The 20552-nt window shown below is 42.7% G+C and overlaps 3 protein-coding genes across 3 annotated transcripts; 2 read left to right on the top strand and 1 right to left on the bottom strand.

Moving 5' to 3' along the window:
- The first annotated feature begins 293 nt into the window (after positions 1-293).
- Positions 294-2210, top strand: LOC104448142 (WEB family protein At1g75720). Its single transcript, XM_010061925.3, has 2 exons — positions 294-639; positions 1473-2210. Exons 1-2 carry the CDS (start codon positions 505-507, stop codon positions 2010-2012), a joined length of 675 nt encoding a protein of 224 aa, XP_010060227.2. The 5' UTR covers positions 294-504; the 3' UTR covers positions 2013-2210.
- Positions 2211-3181: 971 nt separating this feature from the next.
- On the bottom strand, positions 3182-6270 carry LOC104448143 (HVA22-like protein i). Its single transcript, XM_010061926.3, has 7 exons — positions 5980-6270; positions 5254-5294; positions 5050-5148; positions 4902-4958; positions 4739-4802; positions 4367-4576; positions 3182-3867 (listed from the first exon to the last, which is right to left on the bottom strand). Exons 2-7 carry the CDS (start codon positions 5283-5285, stop codon positions 3430-3432), a joined length of 900 nt encoding a protein of 299 aa, XP_010060228.1. The 5' UTR covers positions 5286-5294; positions 5980-6270; the 3' UTR covers positions 3182-3429.
- A 5549-nt stretch (positions 6271-11819) lies between these two features.
- On the top strand, positions 11820-14593 carry LOC104448144 (protein SPA, chloroplastic). Its single transcript, XM_010061928.3, has 5 exons — positions 11820-12094; positions 12166-12249; positions 12363-12414; positions 13252-13408; positions 14376-14593. The coding sequence occupies exons 1-5, from the start codon at positions 11930-11932 to the stop codon at positions 14395-14397; spliced, it is 480 nt and encodes a 159-aa protein (XP_010060230.1). The 5' UTR covers positions 11820-11929; the 3' UTR covers positions 14398-14593.
- Positions 14594-20552: the final 5959 nt, after the last annotated feature.

Consider the following 20552-nt stretch of genomic DNA (forward strand, 5'->3'; position numbering starts at 1 on the left):
ATAAATTCTGAAAATATCATATTTTTCACGAAATGAATAGAGGCTAGGTAATAGTAAGGTTCCTCTATAATGCAAGATCAGGCACTTAAATCACCGCGACTACTGAAGGAAATATTCCGCATATACATGTGTGTGTGTGTATATACATGCACGTTGCATACAAAGAGCTGATGAAGAGCCCACCAGAGAGATCCGTAAGATGAAGACGACGTTTGACCCACCACCCCTGTTCACCTTCTGGAAAATTTTTAACAGAATACCAGTGAAGTGGACGCCAAGGAAAGGAGCCTCCTCTCTCCCTGATATTCTTGTTGCTCCCTTCCCTTCCCTTGCCTTAACCAAATATCTCTCCCACAACCTGCAACCACCGTTCTCTCCTTTTCCTCTCCCATCTCTCTCTCTTGAAAACTTAATAAGAAGCTCATCCTTGTTGCCACCTTTCACCATCTCTCTCTCTCTCTCTCTCTCTCTCACGCACACACATACACATTCATACTTGCGTTCATGGACTCTGGAGGAGACAAAGAGAGGGCGGAGATCGACACGCGACCGCCTTTCCGGTCGGTGAGGGAGGCGGTCTCGCTGTTTGGCGAGCGGGTCTTGGCTGGGGAGGTCTACGCCGGCAACAAAACCAGAGACGTAAGTTCGAAGCTCCTGTTGAACATGTCGCAATCTCTCGTTCAGTTGATTTCCTCACAAACTACTGTCGCTTTGCTGCCTGGTCTCATTTCTACTTCATTACCACACATCATGAGTGCTTCTTCTACTTTAAGCTGGCTCCAATGTCGGGTCATACATATCATTACATCTGCTCACTGATTGCCGTGTTTATTCGATGGTGACATTTTTTTGGAACTTTGAACTCTTTTGAAAGGGATCAAACAACAGGAAATGACAACGACCTTTATCTGCTAATTTAAATAAATTCACAACCGTCTCTCGACGTATCGTAACGGGTAATCAAAGTCTAATTGTTCAAGATGCACATTTTATTAGCCATCCTGCCTCAATTGAACTTCATTATTCTAGCAAGACATGGAATATTGCTCAACTTGAACTTTATTGGGGGATCAATAGTCACTTTGGCTTTCGGTTTGGCTAATTCCTGTCAGCGAGAAGTGGATGCAATCAGAAGCAAGCATCTAAATTGTACCTTACAAACAAATCGGTTCCAAGTGGACTGTCTTTGCTAATAAAATTAACTTACATTATATTATTCTTTTGCGACCAAGTCGGGTCCACTTGATAAAGAGAAAGATACGTTAATCTGACATATTAAATGCTATACATACATACATACATATATATATATATATATATATATATATATATATTATTTATGGATATTATTGTGAAGTATGCATAGCTAGATAGTATGATAATTCCACTAACAATATAGGGTAGCTTCGCTATCGGATAGTTGGTTAAGTAGATTGAAATTAGTAATCAGAAATTATTGGTTACACCTCTAGATTAAAGGAGGAGCCTCCAGGATTGGGAGGATCACAGCAGAACTGGAAGAAGCCAAGCAAAGGCTTGAGCAAGCGAGAGAAGAAGGCGAGCGGATGGCCAACGTCCTGTCCTCCCTGCAACAAGAGCTCGAACGCACGAGGCTAGAGCTGGCGCGGCTCAAGAAGCACCAACCCTACAAGCACCCCATCAACGTGATACCCGAATTGGAAGAGGTGGAGGAGGAAGGAGAGGAAGAAGAAGAAGACGATTTCAAAGACGTCAAGCCCGTTGAAGCTCCGACCGAGTCTGAGCGTGCAGAAGCGCTGTGGTTCGACGACGAGAAGACGGGTTTTGCTGAGAAGAGGTATGTGACGTTTGCTGCCGACCGAGTGCTGACTCCGCAGAGCGACAACGAAGCTTGGCAGGGACATCCTTCGATAGGGAACAAGAAGACGACCAAGAAGAAGAAGCCATTGATCCCTCTGCTCGGAGAGATTTTGTCCAAGAGGAAGGGACATTCGCATCGCCAAGAAGTGGCGTCGGTCCGAGACTGGAAGTAAATTAAATTTTCTGTCTTCAAACATTAGTGACAACCTCTTTATGTTTTTGATAAGCTTTCGTAGAGAAGGACGTGAGATGTTGAGAGCTGTTAATTTGCTGGCGGGATTGGTGTGTGGAATTCGAGCCATAGTCCAATGATCATGCAATTTGGGCTGTATTTTCAGCAAAAAAATAAAGGTTATGTTTTACGCCTAAAAGTGCCCCTTAATAACCCAAAAATTCAAAATCCCGATTGTAACAATTCGATTAGACGAGAGCCGGGAGTAGTTGTTGAGCTAGAGAGTTTAGATAAGCAACGGCTCTTAGCAGAGCCAGACTTTCAAGATGGCAAATGGGTAATAATGAATGGGATTGTGTATCAAATAGGGAAGAATATTTTTGAGATATATATGTGAAAATTATTATACACTTACAGGAATGCTTTTTGATGTAATGGCAATAATTAAGCATGCGCGAGCACTATTGATATGGATGATCTTTGGTATGGGATGACCCAAAATAGACAATACCTCCCTCAATTAATCTATAAATATCATACCAGTAACTATATGTGTGGTGATTCAAGTATATCTCATGTCATAGTAGCATATGAAATTTTATCTGAACTTTTTTTCTTTTTATTTTGCCGCACCCCCTTATGCCGAGATCGTGTGGAATTTATCTCATTGCCGGTCTACTTTTTGTTCGTCCACCGTTGTTTCCGTCTACGATTAATCTTCCCTTTTATTGGCGAAGGTTACATTATCCAATTGATGGACTACTTGCTTGAACTGCTTGGAAAATGGACATATACGGAAAGACTCCGCGAGCGCTCAACGACCGCAATCGCAATCCAACAGCCTAGACAGCGACCAACCTCAAAAGGATAATAGAAAAGGCAAGACCATTATATTTTCTAACCAAGTGCGAGAATTAGTGAGAAATTCCAGTTCGACGTACACGCAATCATTAGATGATTCCGATGACGACCTGGACTCCTAAAATCATTTCAAGGTCAGAATGCGACCCGTGCAAGTCAACGACCACCATAAAAGCCATCCTGCCCCCTTACTAATAAGCTATCACGAAGCATTTTCGTTTCCCCATTTCGACAGCGTTCCAAGCATCCTCTCGGGTATGAAGTAAGGACCAGAAGCTAGAGCCAAGGCAAAGATTGATAAACCTCGTATGTACAATGTCACGAGAAGCAACTGCCCGACAGCAAAAATTGCACCGCCCGTGATATCAATTAAAGAGAGAGATCTGGTCTCGTCTCAGCAACGCCACTGAAAATATCAAAGTCCCCTTTCCTTTTATGAGTGAGGGCATGTCCAAAAACAAAGGCAATGTAAAGAATGAGAGCCACGGCATAACAAATTTACATCAACATCATTCGGTTCCACAACCAGTTCTGGTCCACCACCAACCAACCAAATTCTACTTCTTCTGCAAGCCAACGTCAAGAGTCTCCGAATCCGTTTCCTTTCTGACAGGGGCAGCACGGGCTTTCCTCAATTTGGCACGTGTTCGGTAAATTGTCCCTTCCATGATGGTTTCTTTCGGGGAAGGATTGCCGTTTTCAGTCGAGGTAGATGGCTGAACTTCAATCTGTTTAGCCGCAGCTTCGCTAGACGTGGCTTGGGTGGCATCTTCTGAAACCGGGGCCGTCTTCGTAGCTGGTGGAGCTGATGGAGCAGGAACTGCTTTGGGCACATTCGAAGGACCTGCCACTTCCGCCACGTCCCTTTGCTCCTGCATCGATGATGTACTTGAAGTGGGGGATGGCGGCTCCTCATTCTCAACCGGAACTTTAGAAGTGGGTTGGCGATTCACAGCAGAAGGCCCTGGGCGAGGTCTATTACCTCGCTGTGGTGGCTGTAACTCACAATATCAGATAGTTATTGCCTAAAACAAAAGCATCTTGTGTAGTTTGATATGATTCCTGATCTAATCATGCAAGTTTAAAGTTAAAACAGTCTTAGAATGTATTATGACAAGAACACCACAACTCATGGATCAGCAACCTGTTCATGATTCGGATACAAAGAAATGACTCTTGCGGTCTACTAGGAAAGTAAAGAAACTCGCCCGGTTAAATTGCTGCCTAGAAGATCAAAGCACCTACTTAATCTCGTGTAGTTAACCACAGAAAATCAGAAATTTTCTTACATCAAACTTCAGTATGACATATTGCTAAAAGCGTTAAAGGAAATCTCACATCATTGATTCCCATCATAAACATAGAAGATCTTAGCATCTTTTCTGACACTTGAGAGTGTGACATCATGATGTCCGATCTCCAAAGAAACTGTCGAGTCAATATTTTTGCAGCACACAGAACTTGCTTGATTAAAAGTAGGGCATTTACGTATACCTGGGCAGGGCGTGGCGTTGGTGTTGACTGAGAAGCTATAAACTGCAAAATGTCAAAAACTCTTGTCTGACCATAGCTTGCAGCTCTTTGCCAGTACATAACCGCAAAGTCTCCAGCTCGAGTCCTCAGTTCTAGCAAGTTGCGATCAATGTCATTCTCATGCTTTGCAACATAAGGTCTGAAGAATGAATCATAGACATAGGTTGTTCCCTGTCAAAAACACACATGAAAGATAAGATCATATGGTTCTACCGAGTTTGACTCTGAGTGATCAAAGACAGACTTGGTAATTGAAAAAGGCGCAAGAAATCAAAAACAACAATTTAAATAGAAACTAATCAATATGCCACCAATGTCAAGAAAGTTACGTACCCTCGTTTTAGGATACCAAAGATATATAAAGAACGCCAGCTTGGCTTCACTGTACATAGGAACCCTTCAATAGGAAAAAAAGAAAAGACAGAGACCAGTATAAGAACCCAGTAACTGCAGTCGAAGAACAAAAAAGCACTCCGGATGCTGACTGAACACCTACCATGAAACAAAAGTATCGCCAACTCTCTCGCAAACTGTCAAGAGAGCTACTAAAATCCTGCAGCTCATAAGCAAGAGAAATCAACAACGAGAGAAATTTCCCACAGACGTTGAGGACACAAAAAGCAATTTCAGCAAAGGCCAGATACCAGTATTGGCACCAAAAGCGAAGCCCATCGAGGTCTGGCTTATTCTTTTCGACGGTCTTGTAGCACTCATACGCCGGATAGGCATAGCCAAAGGCCAATCTGTCCGAGAGCAAGAGCTAAAAGTCAATATTTTACCATCAAACCAATAAGTTCCTTCACAAATTTCCAAGAAAAAGAAAGAAGGGAGGATTAGCCAATACATACACCAGTCCTCTGGTAAGAAAGGATCCAATCATGTTGTAGACCTACATACACGCGGAGAAACCAAAAATAGCTCAGTTTCAATCACATAAAATACAGAGCCTAGCTGAGATTAAAAAGTTTGCAGGTCTCTATAGACATAATAATCACGATCAATATCAATTTCTCGACCAGTAAGGCCCTAACTACTCTGTGAAGAACCCGATTTTCCAAGCCAAACTACACGTTTAGGCCACTTCGGGACAGAGAAATTTCTCTCCACAGTGCGCCTAAGAGTTCAATCGAGCCGAATCCAAATCTAACAGGCGAAAAGGAAGCCGCAGCCGCAAAGACATTGCTCTCTCAGTTTCTCGGCATCCGGATAGCTTAAGCCACAGAAAATCCGAGAATGCCGAGATTCGAGGAAGCAAACGAACAAATAGCCACAGAAACACAAAAGGATTAGGGCAAGAAATTGGCCAGAATATCTCAAAACCATTCGGAGTCCCCTACGCAACCGAAAAATGCTCATCTCGAGAACACGACTAAGGAATGAGAATCCCAAACGCCTCGATCCAGATCGACTAATCTGAATCCGGAAGCACGACACAGCCATTGCAAGAGAAAACGAAAGACCGCCGCGACTCATCTCGCCCAAATCTACTCAGCAAGTTATCCTCACAGTAACTACCCCCGAACGCACTACCGCACCGGAGAAAATGGAACGCCGGCTCGGAAATCACTTCGCACCTCCGATTACAGTCTCCAGCGAACCAGGGCGAAGGAGAGACGCCGAACGTCGGAACGAGCGCGAGAGCTCGCGGCCGACGGAGGTGTATGCAGAGATCGAGAGCAAATCACCAATGACAGCGAGGGGAGTCGCCGGTGGGAGGTCCGTACCGGCACCGCGGAGGCGCTCCGGCGAACCGTTGGGGCGTCGGCGGCGAGGCAGGGCACCCTCCGCAGAGTGCAGACGGTGAGAGAGAGAACGAGATAGAGAGAGAATCCCGCACCGGTTCTGAGAATTTTTTTGAAAATGCCCTCGGGGGCGTCATCAGAAAATAATACGTAACTCTCTAACCCAATTTTTCATTTTTTAAATTATTTTTTAATTTTTTAATTTTATTTTTGTGGGCTGTGGACTAGCTGATGGTGGTGGGCCCGGAGACGGAGAGGGCTTGAAAATGGAAGATGTGCGTTACGGATGGAAGGCAATGATGATGATGGTGCCGAGTCTGCCGACTGGTGGAGGTAGAGTGGATTTGACGGCTAGAGATCGACGCTCCCTTTGCAACGGACGGTTGGCGTGAGGCGGGACAAACCGTGCTCGCACCCGATTGCTGCTCTTTTACGTGATAAGCCCTCTTCTCCCCCGGATGGCAATGGAGCAGCTTATTATGCTAGACATGTCATTTGACATTTGATACGTACGCTGATTTTGCTTCTTTTCTTTGCTCCATTAAATATGAAGACGAACTATACTTATTCCCACTACTAATTGACCATCATCCTTCATGTTACGTCGTCTGTTGTCCTCTGTTGCCAAACGTTTTCGGCCGCTGCTCACTTATGCTTAGGGGAGAGAAATTTTACATTATTATCGAATAAGTTTTTATTTTGGAAACAAAAACTTTATGTTGCTATTAAATACATATTTTTATTTGAAAATTCGTTCGACAAATAGAAATAAAGTAAAAAATTACACTAAAAAACAAAATGATCATCATTTCACATTCTAAACATCATTAAACATCATGTCATTGCCATGTATGGTGCTATGTCGGTGCTTTGCGGAGGAATTGGCGTGATCCCGGTCGAAATGTAACGGTCATAATATAAAGTGAAATCTTAATATTTTGTCGTGATTGCCTTCATCAAGGCTTTAGATTTCGTGTCATTTGGGATGATAAATTGGGAGGGCGGAAAAAGCGAGGTGGGCTCCATTAGCGGGGGACAAGAGCGTGTAATGGTTATGGACACTACTAACGACTAGATTTGTACAGGTGGATGAAAACACATGTAAATTGCCCCCCACAAAGTTTTCGATAATGCTACTTTTCACCCCACTCTTAGACGGGTCCATTCCCTTGTCGTATTTTCAAATCGTACCACCCCTTCCTTCTTTTTTCACCTTTGTCCCGAGCCGGGGACCTTCTTCTCTTTGCTTCATCGCTCTTGTGGGGTCTCAATCTCTTTTTACCTTAATAAGACGGCAGACGTAAATGATGTTGCATAACGCCAGATTTTCCCAAAAATAAGGAGATGGGGGACGAAGTTAGAAAGTTTTTATTAGCCTCAATCTCCTCATCTCAATCGGATCCAAAATATCTAGAGTGTAAATGATAACCATTTTGTTTCTAAACATAACTTTTAGTCGGTTATTTATTTCTATTTCTATTTCTTAGGCAAGATTTTGAACAAAATATGCGTTTGATAATAACATAAATTTTTTATTTATAAAACAAAAATTTATTAATAACAACACAAAAATTTATCCTTCCCAAGTAGCCGTGTGGGAGAGGCAAAGAATAGATGAGCAAATAACTAGTAGCAACGGCAAGTAATGAGAAAAAAAAATTATTTTATTTCTATTTCAAACTTATTTTTGTACTAAAAATTTGTTCCATAATTAGAAAATGAAATTGCGTTACTAAATAAATTTTTGTTCAAAACTTGTTTAAGATAACAGAAAAATAGATCTTATTAGAAAGAGAATGATTATCATGTGCGCGCCTTTAGTGAAAATAAATAAATACTCAACCTAAACTTGGGTTTTTAGCTAATTTCTCATGTTTTCGAATTGAATTTAGGCCGTAGAGATTTTTTTTTTTTTGGTCAGTCCTACTTTATGCCTACTCTACACTCACTCATCGTACTTTTGTCCTATCTCTTACAGGCGTGGGAGTCGAAACCCACTCTTGAAACTTACTCATCCCCACCCCATCCTCCCGGTAGGTGGAGATTTGACCTCACCTCCCCTTCCCTTGTTGGAAGGGTGGCCACACTCAAGAAATCCCAGTGGTTAGGCCGTAGAGATTGAATAAGCTTAAGAAGAGAGGGGACGTATGTAACGATTCCGAGGTCCCGTTGGCGTCGTCCCCACCGTAAAAAAGAAGGCCTAATTGCAAGCCAGTCGACTGACACAACATGCAATTCTTAAATGCATGAAAAGGTCGGTTCGGTTGAACTGCTTTCCTAAAAGCATGTGACCCGTGCTCTTGCGGCACTAGTGCCATTTTTTATGTCCTAACCCTACGTCGTACCATATATAATAATATACTTTTAATCACGATCATAGAATATAAGCCCCCATATAAGGTTAACTTCGTACCCGATTCGTCTCCTTATATGTACATTGGTGCATCGATCGCCATATTTTATCATGGATTTAAAAAGCAAGTGCGTCAAGACAATTTGGTGCTCCCCCACCAATCACCATTAGTCCAAAGTATTAGGTTGATTAGTTGAAATATAATTAATCGCGGCTTTTGTGTCGTTTAATTTCTCTAATTCTTCTGACAAGTCTAGTCACGACCGGAGTCCTTTTATAAGGTGACAATAATTGGGCGTGGAATCGTGCTTTAAAGAAAACAGTCCACTGTGTTCATGACTTTGGGAAAAGGCCTTTATTCCTATCTATGGATATAGATTTGATCTTCTTTTTTGTTACGGTGACTTTATCACTTGTGCAAGAAAACTAGGGGAAACTAAAGAGGGAACAGGACTCGGGATCCGCATATTTACTGTAATTAACGTAAAAAAGTAGAATGGATAAGCTCAATAAGAACGGCGCCGAAAGATTTTATGGTATGTTTGGGGAGGAGGGGAGTTGTGGTAAATTGCGAAATTTTTGTGAGGAGGATGTAAGGCATATTTAGGTCTTGCCTGCCTTCTTCGGTTGATTCAGCCCGGTCAATCCAACTTCAACTTGCTCATGGCTAGATTGATCGGTTTCAGGTGAGAGTCGACTTCCGGCACACAATGGCCTCCGTCGATTCCCATGATTTCTAAACATGGCCTAGTCACCGGCCTTATTGTGGTTGGTGTTTTGTGCGATCATTGAATGCAACCTAGGCGCGATGAAAATTCCTTCAGGACGGTGCTATGCTCCTGCAATGCTATATGGTGTGGTACATTGCGCAAATGAGCACCAACATGAGCACAACATGAGCACAGTAGAGATGAGGAGGAGGAGGAGGAGCTGCAGCAGCAGCAGCAGTAATTGTCGTTGTCTTTAGGACGAGCGCAAAAACATTGTGGGAAGAATACTATTTTGTAGGTTCGAGCGCGTGTGGCGTGCTGTCTTTTAGAATGATTATAGAATGCACAAAACATCGGAACGAGTTCATGCACTCATACATCCTCAAAGGGAGAGAAAGTATAGCCGTCCTGTCGTAGGTAAAGAAAGTCTTCTGTTCGTGGCAACTATCATTTCAACCCAAGCTTAGCGATAGCGGAAGCCAGGTATATGCAGCACCTACTGGGAGTCGAAATGGCACTGAGGTACTCAGGCCAAGGACCACCTAGCTCGGTCGAGCGGAACATGGTGGTGGATCCTCCGAGAAACGCGTGGCTTTCCTCGAAGGGACAGTTCACTGGGGCCGAGTGTACAATGCCAATGATCCCCAGTTCGCCTGCAGGTGTAATTCCTTCATGTGCTCCCAATTATTTGTGTCTGTTGGCACGTCGCTTTCATCTTTCCTTTTCGTTCCCCACAACCCCGAAAGAAAGGAAGAGAAAAAAAAGGCTGCCCGTGTCTACTGTCTAGTCTCTCTTAGATACTGCAGCAAGAACGACAGAAGCATGAAGGAGATGCTGAGTGAAATCTTTGATCCCTGCAATGAGGTGCTTGTTATGATGACCTTCTGAATGAAAATTCCACTGGGTGTTAACAATCAATTAGTGGATTAATACCCGGTTTTGAGTACATCACGATCGTTTAATCACCTTTTTTTTTTTTTTTTTTTTTTCGGTTCGCAAACTGGGTATAGTTAAAATGGAGAGGCCCTAGAAATCATGTGCCCTGATTAGTACTTATAATCATGCTACACAAGAAATAGAGGTCCTGCAACAGGGGCTGGTAGAAACTTTCTGGACCACATTACTGATTGCTGATTGGCTTCCCCCTTTCGCTTTGCCACTCTTTGCGCCTAGGATCCCGTTCATTTCGACTTTGGCTCGCTGAAGGAGAGTGTCGCTTGTGAAGCTTACAGAAAAAGTTCAGACCAGTGCACTTTGATAATCACAAGCCCAAAGCAACTCATCCATACCTGTGGCAATGTCAAAGCTCAGTAAATTAGATTAACTTTCCGCCAAAGTTAACATACGGAAGCCGCTAATTCTGACCTCTTGTTGGATGATCCACTCCTCGACGCGTTCTTGAGTTGTGATTTCATACTAGAAGCTACTGAAAGATCTTATAGGCAAGGTCCATATGCCTGTTGTATAAATAAGGAACAATTATTGCTTATAGAGCACATTAACTCTCACGGCTGTGGTTTGGGGGAAAGAATGCAAAATGAAGGGAAACCAGAAAATTGAATGTCCGGGCCATGTAGATTACTTGGGCTCGACCCAGATCTAGATTATCGCAGGAATGGTCACAATGATGGGCCAGGCCCACTACTTATTACGTTGACTGCATGGTGCAAGAGTAATGCTTGAATATCGAGAGTACCAAATGATGTGATAGGCCGTATGTAATATTCTCAAAAGTGAGTCGTGTTTATATGCCCAACCATCATCTCGAAAATTAATTGGGTAGATTGATCTTTTAAGATTATTGATCATCTCTTGGCCAAGCTTGTTTTAAGTACACTAGCAAGGTTGTAACTTGTAAATTTGACGCATCTCAATCAAAATTCTTGAAAAAAAAAAAAAAAAAAATCAAGATTTTGCCTTTTCTCATGTTGCATAAGACATCGGGTATGATGCACTTGTCATTGTCGGCTCATTATTCCCACACCATCTGCTAAAATGAAAGCTTATTAAGAGCCACACCTCATTGAAGCGCTCTCTTATAAACAAATGGTGATCACTCCATGTTTCTTCTAGTTGAGCAGGCTCGAGCTCAAGCTACGCTAACTTTGTTAACGTTGGTGCGCCACTTTCTCACTTGTTTTTCACGAGACTTGTCGGCAATATTAAATATAACAATTTTAGATAATATGAATGGATGTAGCACGAGGAAAATAGGAATTATAAAGATACAATAGGCTGAAACCATATATATATTGATATGAATTAGCACTTTTCTCATGATAACTCAAGAGGCTAGTTTCCAAAATTAGATTTTGTTTCGCGAGATAGCTCGCGTCACCTTCCTCAACAAGAGTTAAAAACAATCACCAAACATGACTACGATGCGCTAAGCGCAAGAGACGGAAATCTCTTCTCTAGACACGAGCCCACCGAATCTGGTCCGATCTGCAACGTTGATTTTGCGGGCCTCACCTAGACTCGAAAGCAAAATCAACGGTCACCATGGACCAGAATCCGCTGAAGCCGGTTCCAGGCGAGAAATGTCCGTTGCTCCGCGCCGGTGCAATGGCCACGTGGCAATCGCGATAGAGTCGTCTCCAGCAGCCCCACATATCCAGAAATTCCGAAACTCGTGGCGCCGGTGAGCTTCGCTCTGCCTCAGCTTTCTTGGAGAGCGGCGAAACGATGCTTCTCTGCGTTCGTGTCTGAGAATTGAGACATGTCGCTCGCGCCTTCGCTCCCTCGTCTCCGGACTCCGTTCCTCCATTCTTCTCCGCTCAAGCGCTCCCCCTCCCTGTCCGCCAAGCCCGCCGGAGCCCACCGACGCTCCTCCCCGCCCCTTTCTTACCCGCGCATCAGAGCCGTCGATCTCGACCAGAACACCGTTCGTTTTTCCCACTGCCCTTTTCGTTCCCCGCTGCAGAAATGGCGTTTAATTCTTTTCTGGGTGTCCAGGTTGTGGCCATATCGGTGGGGCTCGTGAGCGTGGCCGTCGGTATCGGCGTTCCGGCGTTCTACGAGTCGCAGATTGATAATGCTGTGAGTGTTCTCTGCATCTCTAATATTCGATGTGTTTTGAACAAATTATGGAGTTCTTCGAGCTTTTTGATCGTGTGCTCATTCGGGAGTTGAAAATTTGTGTTTCTTCTCAGGCCAAGAGGGATAACACGCAGCCGTGCTTTCCTTGCGATGGATCCGGCGCTCGTAAGCTATCTCGGACACCCCCTTTTGACATAGTGTTGATTCTTGAGTGGTAGTGTCCTGATGCTTGAGGTTACTATTTAACATGTTTGAATTGATGAAGATTCTCGGGTCGTTCTGTACTCGTTGAATTGCATTGCTTTATGGCAGAACATTGAATAGTCTTGCATTCCTAATACGATCCGACTCGATAGATCCAGACACATGTCAGTGCTTAATCATTTGTCTGTCTTAAGAAGTATAAAGTAGTTTGCATCGGCTGGATCATGAGCGAGCTGCTTACGTGATGGTAGTTTCTATTCGGCGAGGATTTTGCTTTCTTGTCGATTACCTTAAAATGGAACCCATTGAGATAAATTCAGAATGCACGCCTGTGCGGCATGATGAGTGCTATTGGATAATCTCCTTTTTTTTCTGGGGTGGCGGGGCTTAATTCCATCTTCATTAAAAGATGCTCTTATGAGCTTTCGGGAATTTGGAGCTGAACTCCACGCTAACTGCTTAAGTACATCGCTTTGCTTCACTCGAGCTAGAACCCCGGTGAACTCCAAAGTGATCTCTTTTTGCCTTCATAGGATCAACTGAGCACTTTAATGATGGTATGTGTATTTGCTGACTTTGAAAAATGAAGAAGATTCTCATTTCAAACATGACAGTGAAAATTGAACTCTAAGGAGTCCAAATATAAGCTTTAGCTGTGAAGCTGTCGGTGTTGTGGATTTGCTGGGTACCTAATTCCGACTGATGCAACTCACGGTTTATTGTATATAGTTAAAGTCCAAATTTGATGTAACGTATTTTATTTCATTCCGTATTCTGAGAAAGTGTTGCCATCTCCAGAAAGGTGCAGATTCTGCACGGGCACCGGCACTGTGACTGTGGAACTTGGAGGGGACGAGAAGGAAGTGTCGCGCTGCATCAATTGCGATGGGGCTGGCTCTTTGACTTGCACCACATGTCAAGGATCTGGGATTCAACCCAGATACCTTGATCGCAGGTAAGCTTCTCTCAGCTGAATCTCTGTTTATTCTCTCATGGAGAAAAACTCCTGGATATTGATTTTAGACCGAAGCTTAAGCTATAGTCATCCACATAAGTTACTTGAAATAGGCAACGAAACTGTCGGGCCTTATCATGACAGAAATTCAGACAACAACAGCAGGGATATACTGCATTATTGTACCCCCTTGTGAACCTCAAAGCGGGTACACTGATTCAGTCTTTATATCGGGACTTAAGATATCACACAAGTCCTAAGGTGCTCGTTTATCCTGAAAGAAAACGACATACATCCTACAAATGGATGATTCAATTACTTCATTCAATTAATCATTGCTGATGTTGCACTTGGTTCCAGCACAAAACAAAACCTAGCTCAAAAAAGGATTTTATTAACGAGTTCCTCCAAGCAGTCATTAGTCATACTTAATAATGCTCATTTCCAATGAACTGATTGCACATAATACGAGAGAGACAGTGCGTTAGAAATGATAATTACTCTTTATTTGGATGTTGGGTCACTTGTTAACAAAATCCTTCAAACAGTTGTTGGTCTTTGGCTAAGTGACTTACATGCACAAGAGAGAGAATTATTACTGTCCCGTGACAAATACTGAATGATAAAAAAGGGGAATGCTTTCAAGCGCATCCCGGTGCAAACTAGCTGACTGAGCCTACGGCATCCTTACCACTTTCTGGATAGTGCTGCATCTTAGTTTGATTCCCCTACCACGAGTAATTGCATGCTATGGTCTAGGTGACAAATCAACATCTGTCTGTATGCTGTGAATAAGCAGTTAAATCTTGTGTGGAAGGAGATGTAGGATATGAAGTTCTATCAGCCATGGAATGTTCACAGAACCATAATGCACATTTTCCATTAGTATCAGGACTGAATCTACAAATTGGTTGGCCTTATAAGGTTGGTGATGCTCATGTAATTCATATATATTTTGGGTGGACAGAGAGTTCAAAGACGATGATTGAAGCCCTTACAATGGTAGCAGCAGCAGCAGTACGGATGTGGCTTGAAGACTCACGAACAGTTACTTGGGAAATCATAGACAGAGCACCACGTTTTTGGAGACCAATTGCATTATTGTTTGATTGTGTTTGTTATCTCTGCTAATGTTGTAATCACAAATTCGCAATTCAAAACTAAAGTGAGTCAGCTTTCTCTGTTCTTCTCGTGTACATCCCTCTCCCCGTTAAGAGACTTGGCCATTGGGAATAAGAAATTGCCAACTATATTCACTGTAGAGGGTAGTGCAGTATAGCGTAGTGTTGTTGCGGATGTGCGACATATAACATATCAGTGAAACCCAACTAGTATAAGGTTAGCAGACAAGATTTAATAAGAACCAAGAACCCTCTCAATGGGTAGCTTGAATCCACTAAATATGAGTACACAAAAAAAGTGAGTTTTTGGACCCATTCCAACACATTTAAGCTTGGGCAAGCCGTCCTCTTCTTTCAAGCCAAGTCAGCTCAAATTAAAATCCTAAGTTCATCTCAGCTTGGGCAAACCGTTCTCTTCTTTCAAGCCAAGTCAGCTCACATTAAAATCCTAAGTTCATCTCAACAGCAGGTTTCTCTTTTTCCTCTCTGATAGCTACTAAAACCCTACAAAGTCTCCTATAGATACCATAACCAGCCACCTGACTCACTGAACAAAGCACACAAAAGCATCATTACAATTCTCTTCTCTTGTGAGCCCACAAGCAACAAACCACATCGGCAAACTTGGCAACCCTAGTAGCTAACTTTGTAGCCCTTCTGTTGATGTCCCATGCCGCCTTGGCCCACCGGACCATACTAACCATAGTCGAGATTGATGATGACGGAGAGGAGCAAAAGTGGAAGCTACCACGAGCAGCTTCCGATGCAAGGCCTTGAGCAGTGTGAGCATGAACAAAAAAAAAAAAAAAAAAAAAAAAAAAAATCGAATTAGAGACGAGATCATTCAAGGTTTTCCTTTTTCTGTTTTTTTTTTTTTTTTCCTTATAAGACATTTCTCTTCTGTAGCCTGGAAATAAATAAAAAGACAATCAAAAAATAATTTTTTTGCTAAATAAATAAAAATTTAAAATTTAAAATATAGCAAAAATACAAATAAGAACAATAATAAAAGAGCATGAACATGTAAATAAAGGACCATGAAAATAAAAATAAAAAAGAATTATGAAAAAGAAAAAGAGTTTCCAAAAATACAATGGCATGGATTGAGTTCTTAAGTCAAGCCCATTTCACACAATTCAAATTTCAGCCCAAAAAAATTAAGTCATGATCTATTTATTCTAAACCAAGCCTAACTCCAAAACTATCCCAAGCCCATCTTATATTATATCCAGCCCATTATTTTTTCCGCCCTTTCTATTTCATCTTCTTCCCCATGAGGTTCATCTTCCTTTGAACCTACCAGAATTCCTTTCTCTGACCATTGACTTTTTCTGCCAATGTTGGCAATTGACATCACCAATTTGATGCCCTAGCTATCGGCAAATAACAACCGTCATCACACGATCGTCAATAGCCTATTACAATCTCGATTCCTACTATTTAAAACAACACTATATGTGACATCCCGATTTTTCTCAAGTTTATTTTCATCAATTGAGTCGGCATTATCTCATGTGCATATAGCTCGTTTCTCGAGTTGGCCACTCACAGAACTAGTTTATTGAGCGAGTAATTAAGGAATTTTACCGCGTCGGACTTGGGGACCGATCACCATCGGGTCGGATGCAAGAAAAATTTCCCAAAAGCTACTCAGTGGATTAGGCGCGCTAAAATCGCACCCGTGAAATTAACCGTGAAATTGAAATTGAATTACGAAATTTGAAAGTCAAAGGGTGTTGCAAATCTTATTAGGAACCTTGGATTAATTTATGGACTTTAATTTGGATTTGATTAGAAGAGAATTGACGGAAATTGAAATAATTAAATGTGCAAGAGCTTGGACCCGGCGGAAAATGAATTGGACCTGTGGAAGATGTTGTGAGGATTTGAGTTAGTGGAAAGTGACATCAGCGAGTGATGTCATGGTGGGCCAAATTAAGGAGAGCTTGACAAGTGTCACAAGCCAATTGGCTCACCAAAGTGGGGGTGTCCCATCCACTTCATCTTCAACCTCTAGCACCTTGGGAAGGGGAATTCGAAATTGGAGGAGAGAGAGAGAAGGGTGCGTGAGAAAAACCAGCGGAACCGCCGAGCTCCGTCCGCCCTTCGTCGCGTCTTCGCCGCCGCCGTCGCACGCCGTCGCCGTTCGCCGCTCGTCCGCGTGTGAGGCCCCGGGTGCGAGTTCGTCGCGTCTCCGTCGCCGTCGTCTCCTCGCCCGAGCTGCTGGTCGCCGTACGTCGCCCGCCCGTCGCCGCCGACCGTCCGTTCAAGCCTCCGCCGGTTGCTGCTTAAGCTGTCGCCGGTTCTCCTCTGCCGTTCTCCACTCGTTCAGCCACCGTTCCGTCCCCTTCCAAGCTTGGTTAGTTGCTGGAAAAACCAGCAAGAACCAGCTCCTTTTAAGCTCGGTTTGGTCCCCTTCTAGTGCTCATTTGGTCTTGATCCGTGTAGGTTTGTCGTCGGCGTCGTCGTGCTCTTCGCCGGAAACCCGTCGGAAAGCGATTCCGGTGAGTTTACCTCACTAATCCGCGATTAGCGAGATAATGATGCCCTAAGTATGTTTAGCTTAAGTTAATTGAGATTAGATGGATAGATTGGCTTAATTAGTTGTGGTTTATATTAAGGTGATTATTTAAGGTAAATGGTGTTTAGTTTAATGGTTAAGTATGTTTATTTTTAAAATAAACATTGATGTGACTTAACGGAGTTTATTTATGATTTAAATAAATGCTTCGAAATTGTTGGATTATTTAATAATATATATTTTTACGAAATTAATTAAAATATTATTTTTATAATTAAAAAAAAAAAAAAGAAAATTTATTTTTGGCCCTAGTTCTTTCGAGAATTTCGTGCCGATCATTCTTGTCTTGTAGAATTTGAAATTGATGATTGGTTGTGGCGAATTGAATGTGATTTCGATTTATGAGGATTCTTTATAAAATCCTAAATGTGGAAATTGAGGAGCGGTTGACCGTGATATGCCACCCGATAAAGGTCGCGCCGTGGCCGTTATATGCCACCTATTAGAGGTCGCGCCCAATGGGGCCGTGATATGCCACCTGATAAAGGTCGCGCCTGGTGGGGCCGTTATATGCCACCTATTAGAGGTCGCGCCCAATGGGGCCGTGATATGCCACCTGATAAAGGTCGCGCCCAGTGGGGCCGTGATATGCCACCTATTAGAGGTCGCGCCCAGTGGGGCCGTGATATGCCACCTACTAGAGGTCGCGCCCAATGGGGCCGTGGTGCCACTGTTAAAGGTCGCGCCGAGTGGGGCCGTGATGCCCCGATTCAAATTTTGCCGAGTAGGGCCGTGACTGAGAGCAATGATTGATTTGCTAGAATGACATGTAATCGGCTGAGTCGATTGATTGCTGAGACGATCCAAGTGGTTGAATCGTTTTGATGATGTGATTGTACCATGGTTGGTAGGTTATCATAATTGTACGTGGTTGAATTATATAAATTGTGCTAACCTGCAGATGAGGGCTAAGCCGAGGTAAGTCTTCTATGTGTTGTGGCTAAGCTACTGGGCGTATTTACTTTCTAATAGGGGTTTAGGAGGGGTGAACTTGCTGAGACAAAGTCTCATCCCGTTGGGGAAAAATTACACAGGCCGACCGTAGATGGCGGTATCCCTGGAGATGGATGGCATGCGACGAGAGGTGGACCAGGCGATAGAGAGTGCTCTTGACCCCTTTTTGATGCACATAGACCCTGACCCATTTTTGGTGCATAGTCTCTGGATCCCGTTGATGTTCGTAAACCTTGTAATGATGATGATGTTTGAAATTATGGTGTTTGATTTTGAATTGATGTTCCTGCTATCCTATCCCGTATGCTTTTGTAAGGGGTTTCTTAGTACGTTAAAACTTGCGCATTAAAAGTAAATTGGGGTCGGCGACACTACCAGGAATGTCGCATTTCCATGACCATGGCGGGTTGTTCACGTGTCTCGGGGTTCGGGGCGTGACACTATAGGTAGCCATCACTAAACTTCGCTTTCTTTAGCAATCATTATCCTAGTGAAATCAAACAAACACGCATATGCATAATGAAATAGGAAATTGACTACAATTCTCAGACGAGGTATACGATAGCCATCACCGAAGTTCACTTTCTAGCAACTACCGAAATCAAACAAACACAAAAATGCATAATGACACTTTAACTAAAAATTGTTCATTACAAGTCAACATTAGTTTCGCAAGGTTTATCCAAAATCTCATCAATTGAATTTGGTATACTACTAATTCCTAATGAAATAGAGAAGGAACATAGTAATGAAGAAAGAGACGGTACTTGATTTAGATTGAATTCACTGGCTTCTCCATTCAGTTGGGAAAAATTTCGATGACTAGTGTAGCCAACAATGACAAATTGGAACAATTTAGGAATCGATTAGTTAAGAATTTGAAAAGACTTTTTACTCGATGATTTCCCTTCTCAACACTCTCCTCTTGTTTTCCTTTCTTCTCCCATTTTCCCTCCTTCTCAACCCTATCCCCGTCAGCCAACAAATTCTGCTTCTCCCAAACAAAATCTGGCCAAGTTAATAATGTTCTAGAAATCTCGGAGGTTGTCTTCAATCTCATGCCTGTGATGCCAATTTTCGTCACTTTTGCCTGTTAAATAAGGTTGTGTTTGGTCGACCTTAGGGTGGATGTAGTTTAACTTTGCAAATGGGTTTTGGGTGTAATGCAAATGCTAAAAACCAAAACGCTTTGGGGCAATGTAAATTGTGTTTGATGAAAACTCTTTATAAAGGAATTTCGAGTTCAAATAGTGTTGGGCAAAAAAAAACTTTTGCAATGGGCTCTAGATATGTTTTTTATTTTATTTATAAAAAAAAAAAAAAAAACCTCGAACCCTTCACTAGCTCTACCATGACAAGCATATAGCAGATTTCCAAGTCTTTTTTCAATTAGAAAAGTAAATATTCTTTTCAAGATCAAATATATTGATAAGCTTAGACCAAGCCAATGGCATATTAAAAAGTAGCATACTAATCACAATGCACCTAGGTTGATCTAAACACATTATACACAACATTGTTCTAATGGGCCATCAAACCCATCTATTCCCATCATTTCATGGTTGACGGGCTCTAATTGTTCTCATTGAGACAGAGATCACTTGGCAGAATTAAGCTTAGCAATTTCCTTATGCTCATAAGAACATGAGCCAATAAACTTGCCATCTACGCAGACACTAGCTATATTAGTTGAACCTTTCTTCCCTTAGCTTATCTCTAAGTTCTTTCCCTGCTTTTGACAAACCTTAAATAGCATTGTGATCAATTGAGGCTCCTGCTGCAATTCTTCAAAGCCAACAATAGGCTCCAGTAAACCTCTGAAGATCTAAATACATACCAAATAAATTTGTTTAAAAGACAACAATGATAACAAAATAGATAAATTGAAGATCAAAATAAAGGAGTAAAGAGGGAATTTGTTGTGACACCCCAAACCCCCCCTAGGATCGCCACAGGCACCTGACGTTACACCTAATGGAACACTAGCTACATCTCTCAGAAGAAGCGTCATAAATCATAGGCACACATTTTTTTTTTTTAGGAAACGGTCACAGCGCGACTCATTAGCAGAAGCAAAATATAACATCGCCATCTCTCCCTCCAACAACCATGAAACAATTGCACACCACTAATCATCATGAGAAAAGACAAAGCCACGACACTTTATGTACATATTTTCAAGATGGGTTTCCTTGGGTCGGTACATCAAAAGAAAGGCCAGGACATGAAGCCACACTCGGCCATAACCCAAAAAGAAACACTCGACCCACTACGACTAACGTGCAAGATTCCCCATCACTAGTGTCGGCTAACCATCCCAAAAAGTTTCAGCTCCTACTTGACACGCACGGGCCCTCACACCCATCCCGGTGCATCAGGCGGTGGCGGCGGCAACATCCCACGCATCGCTCCGTCTCGACGAACGTGGACGGATATAAACTCCTGAATGACATGGCCCCCAGCCAAGCCCACATCGTACATCACTAAG

This window comes from Eucalyptus grandis, chromosome 6 (assembly GCF_016545825.1).
Source record: "Eucalyptus grandis isolate ANBG69807.140 chromosome 6, ASM1654582v1, whole genome shotgun sequence".
NCBI classification, from domain to species: Eukaryota; Viridiplantae; Streptophyta; class Magnoliopsida; order Myrtales; family Myrtaceae; genus Eucalyptus; species Eucalyptus grandis.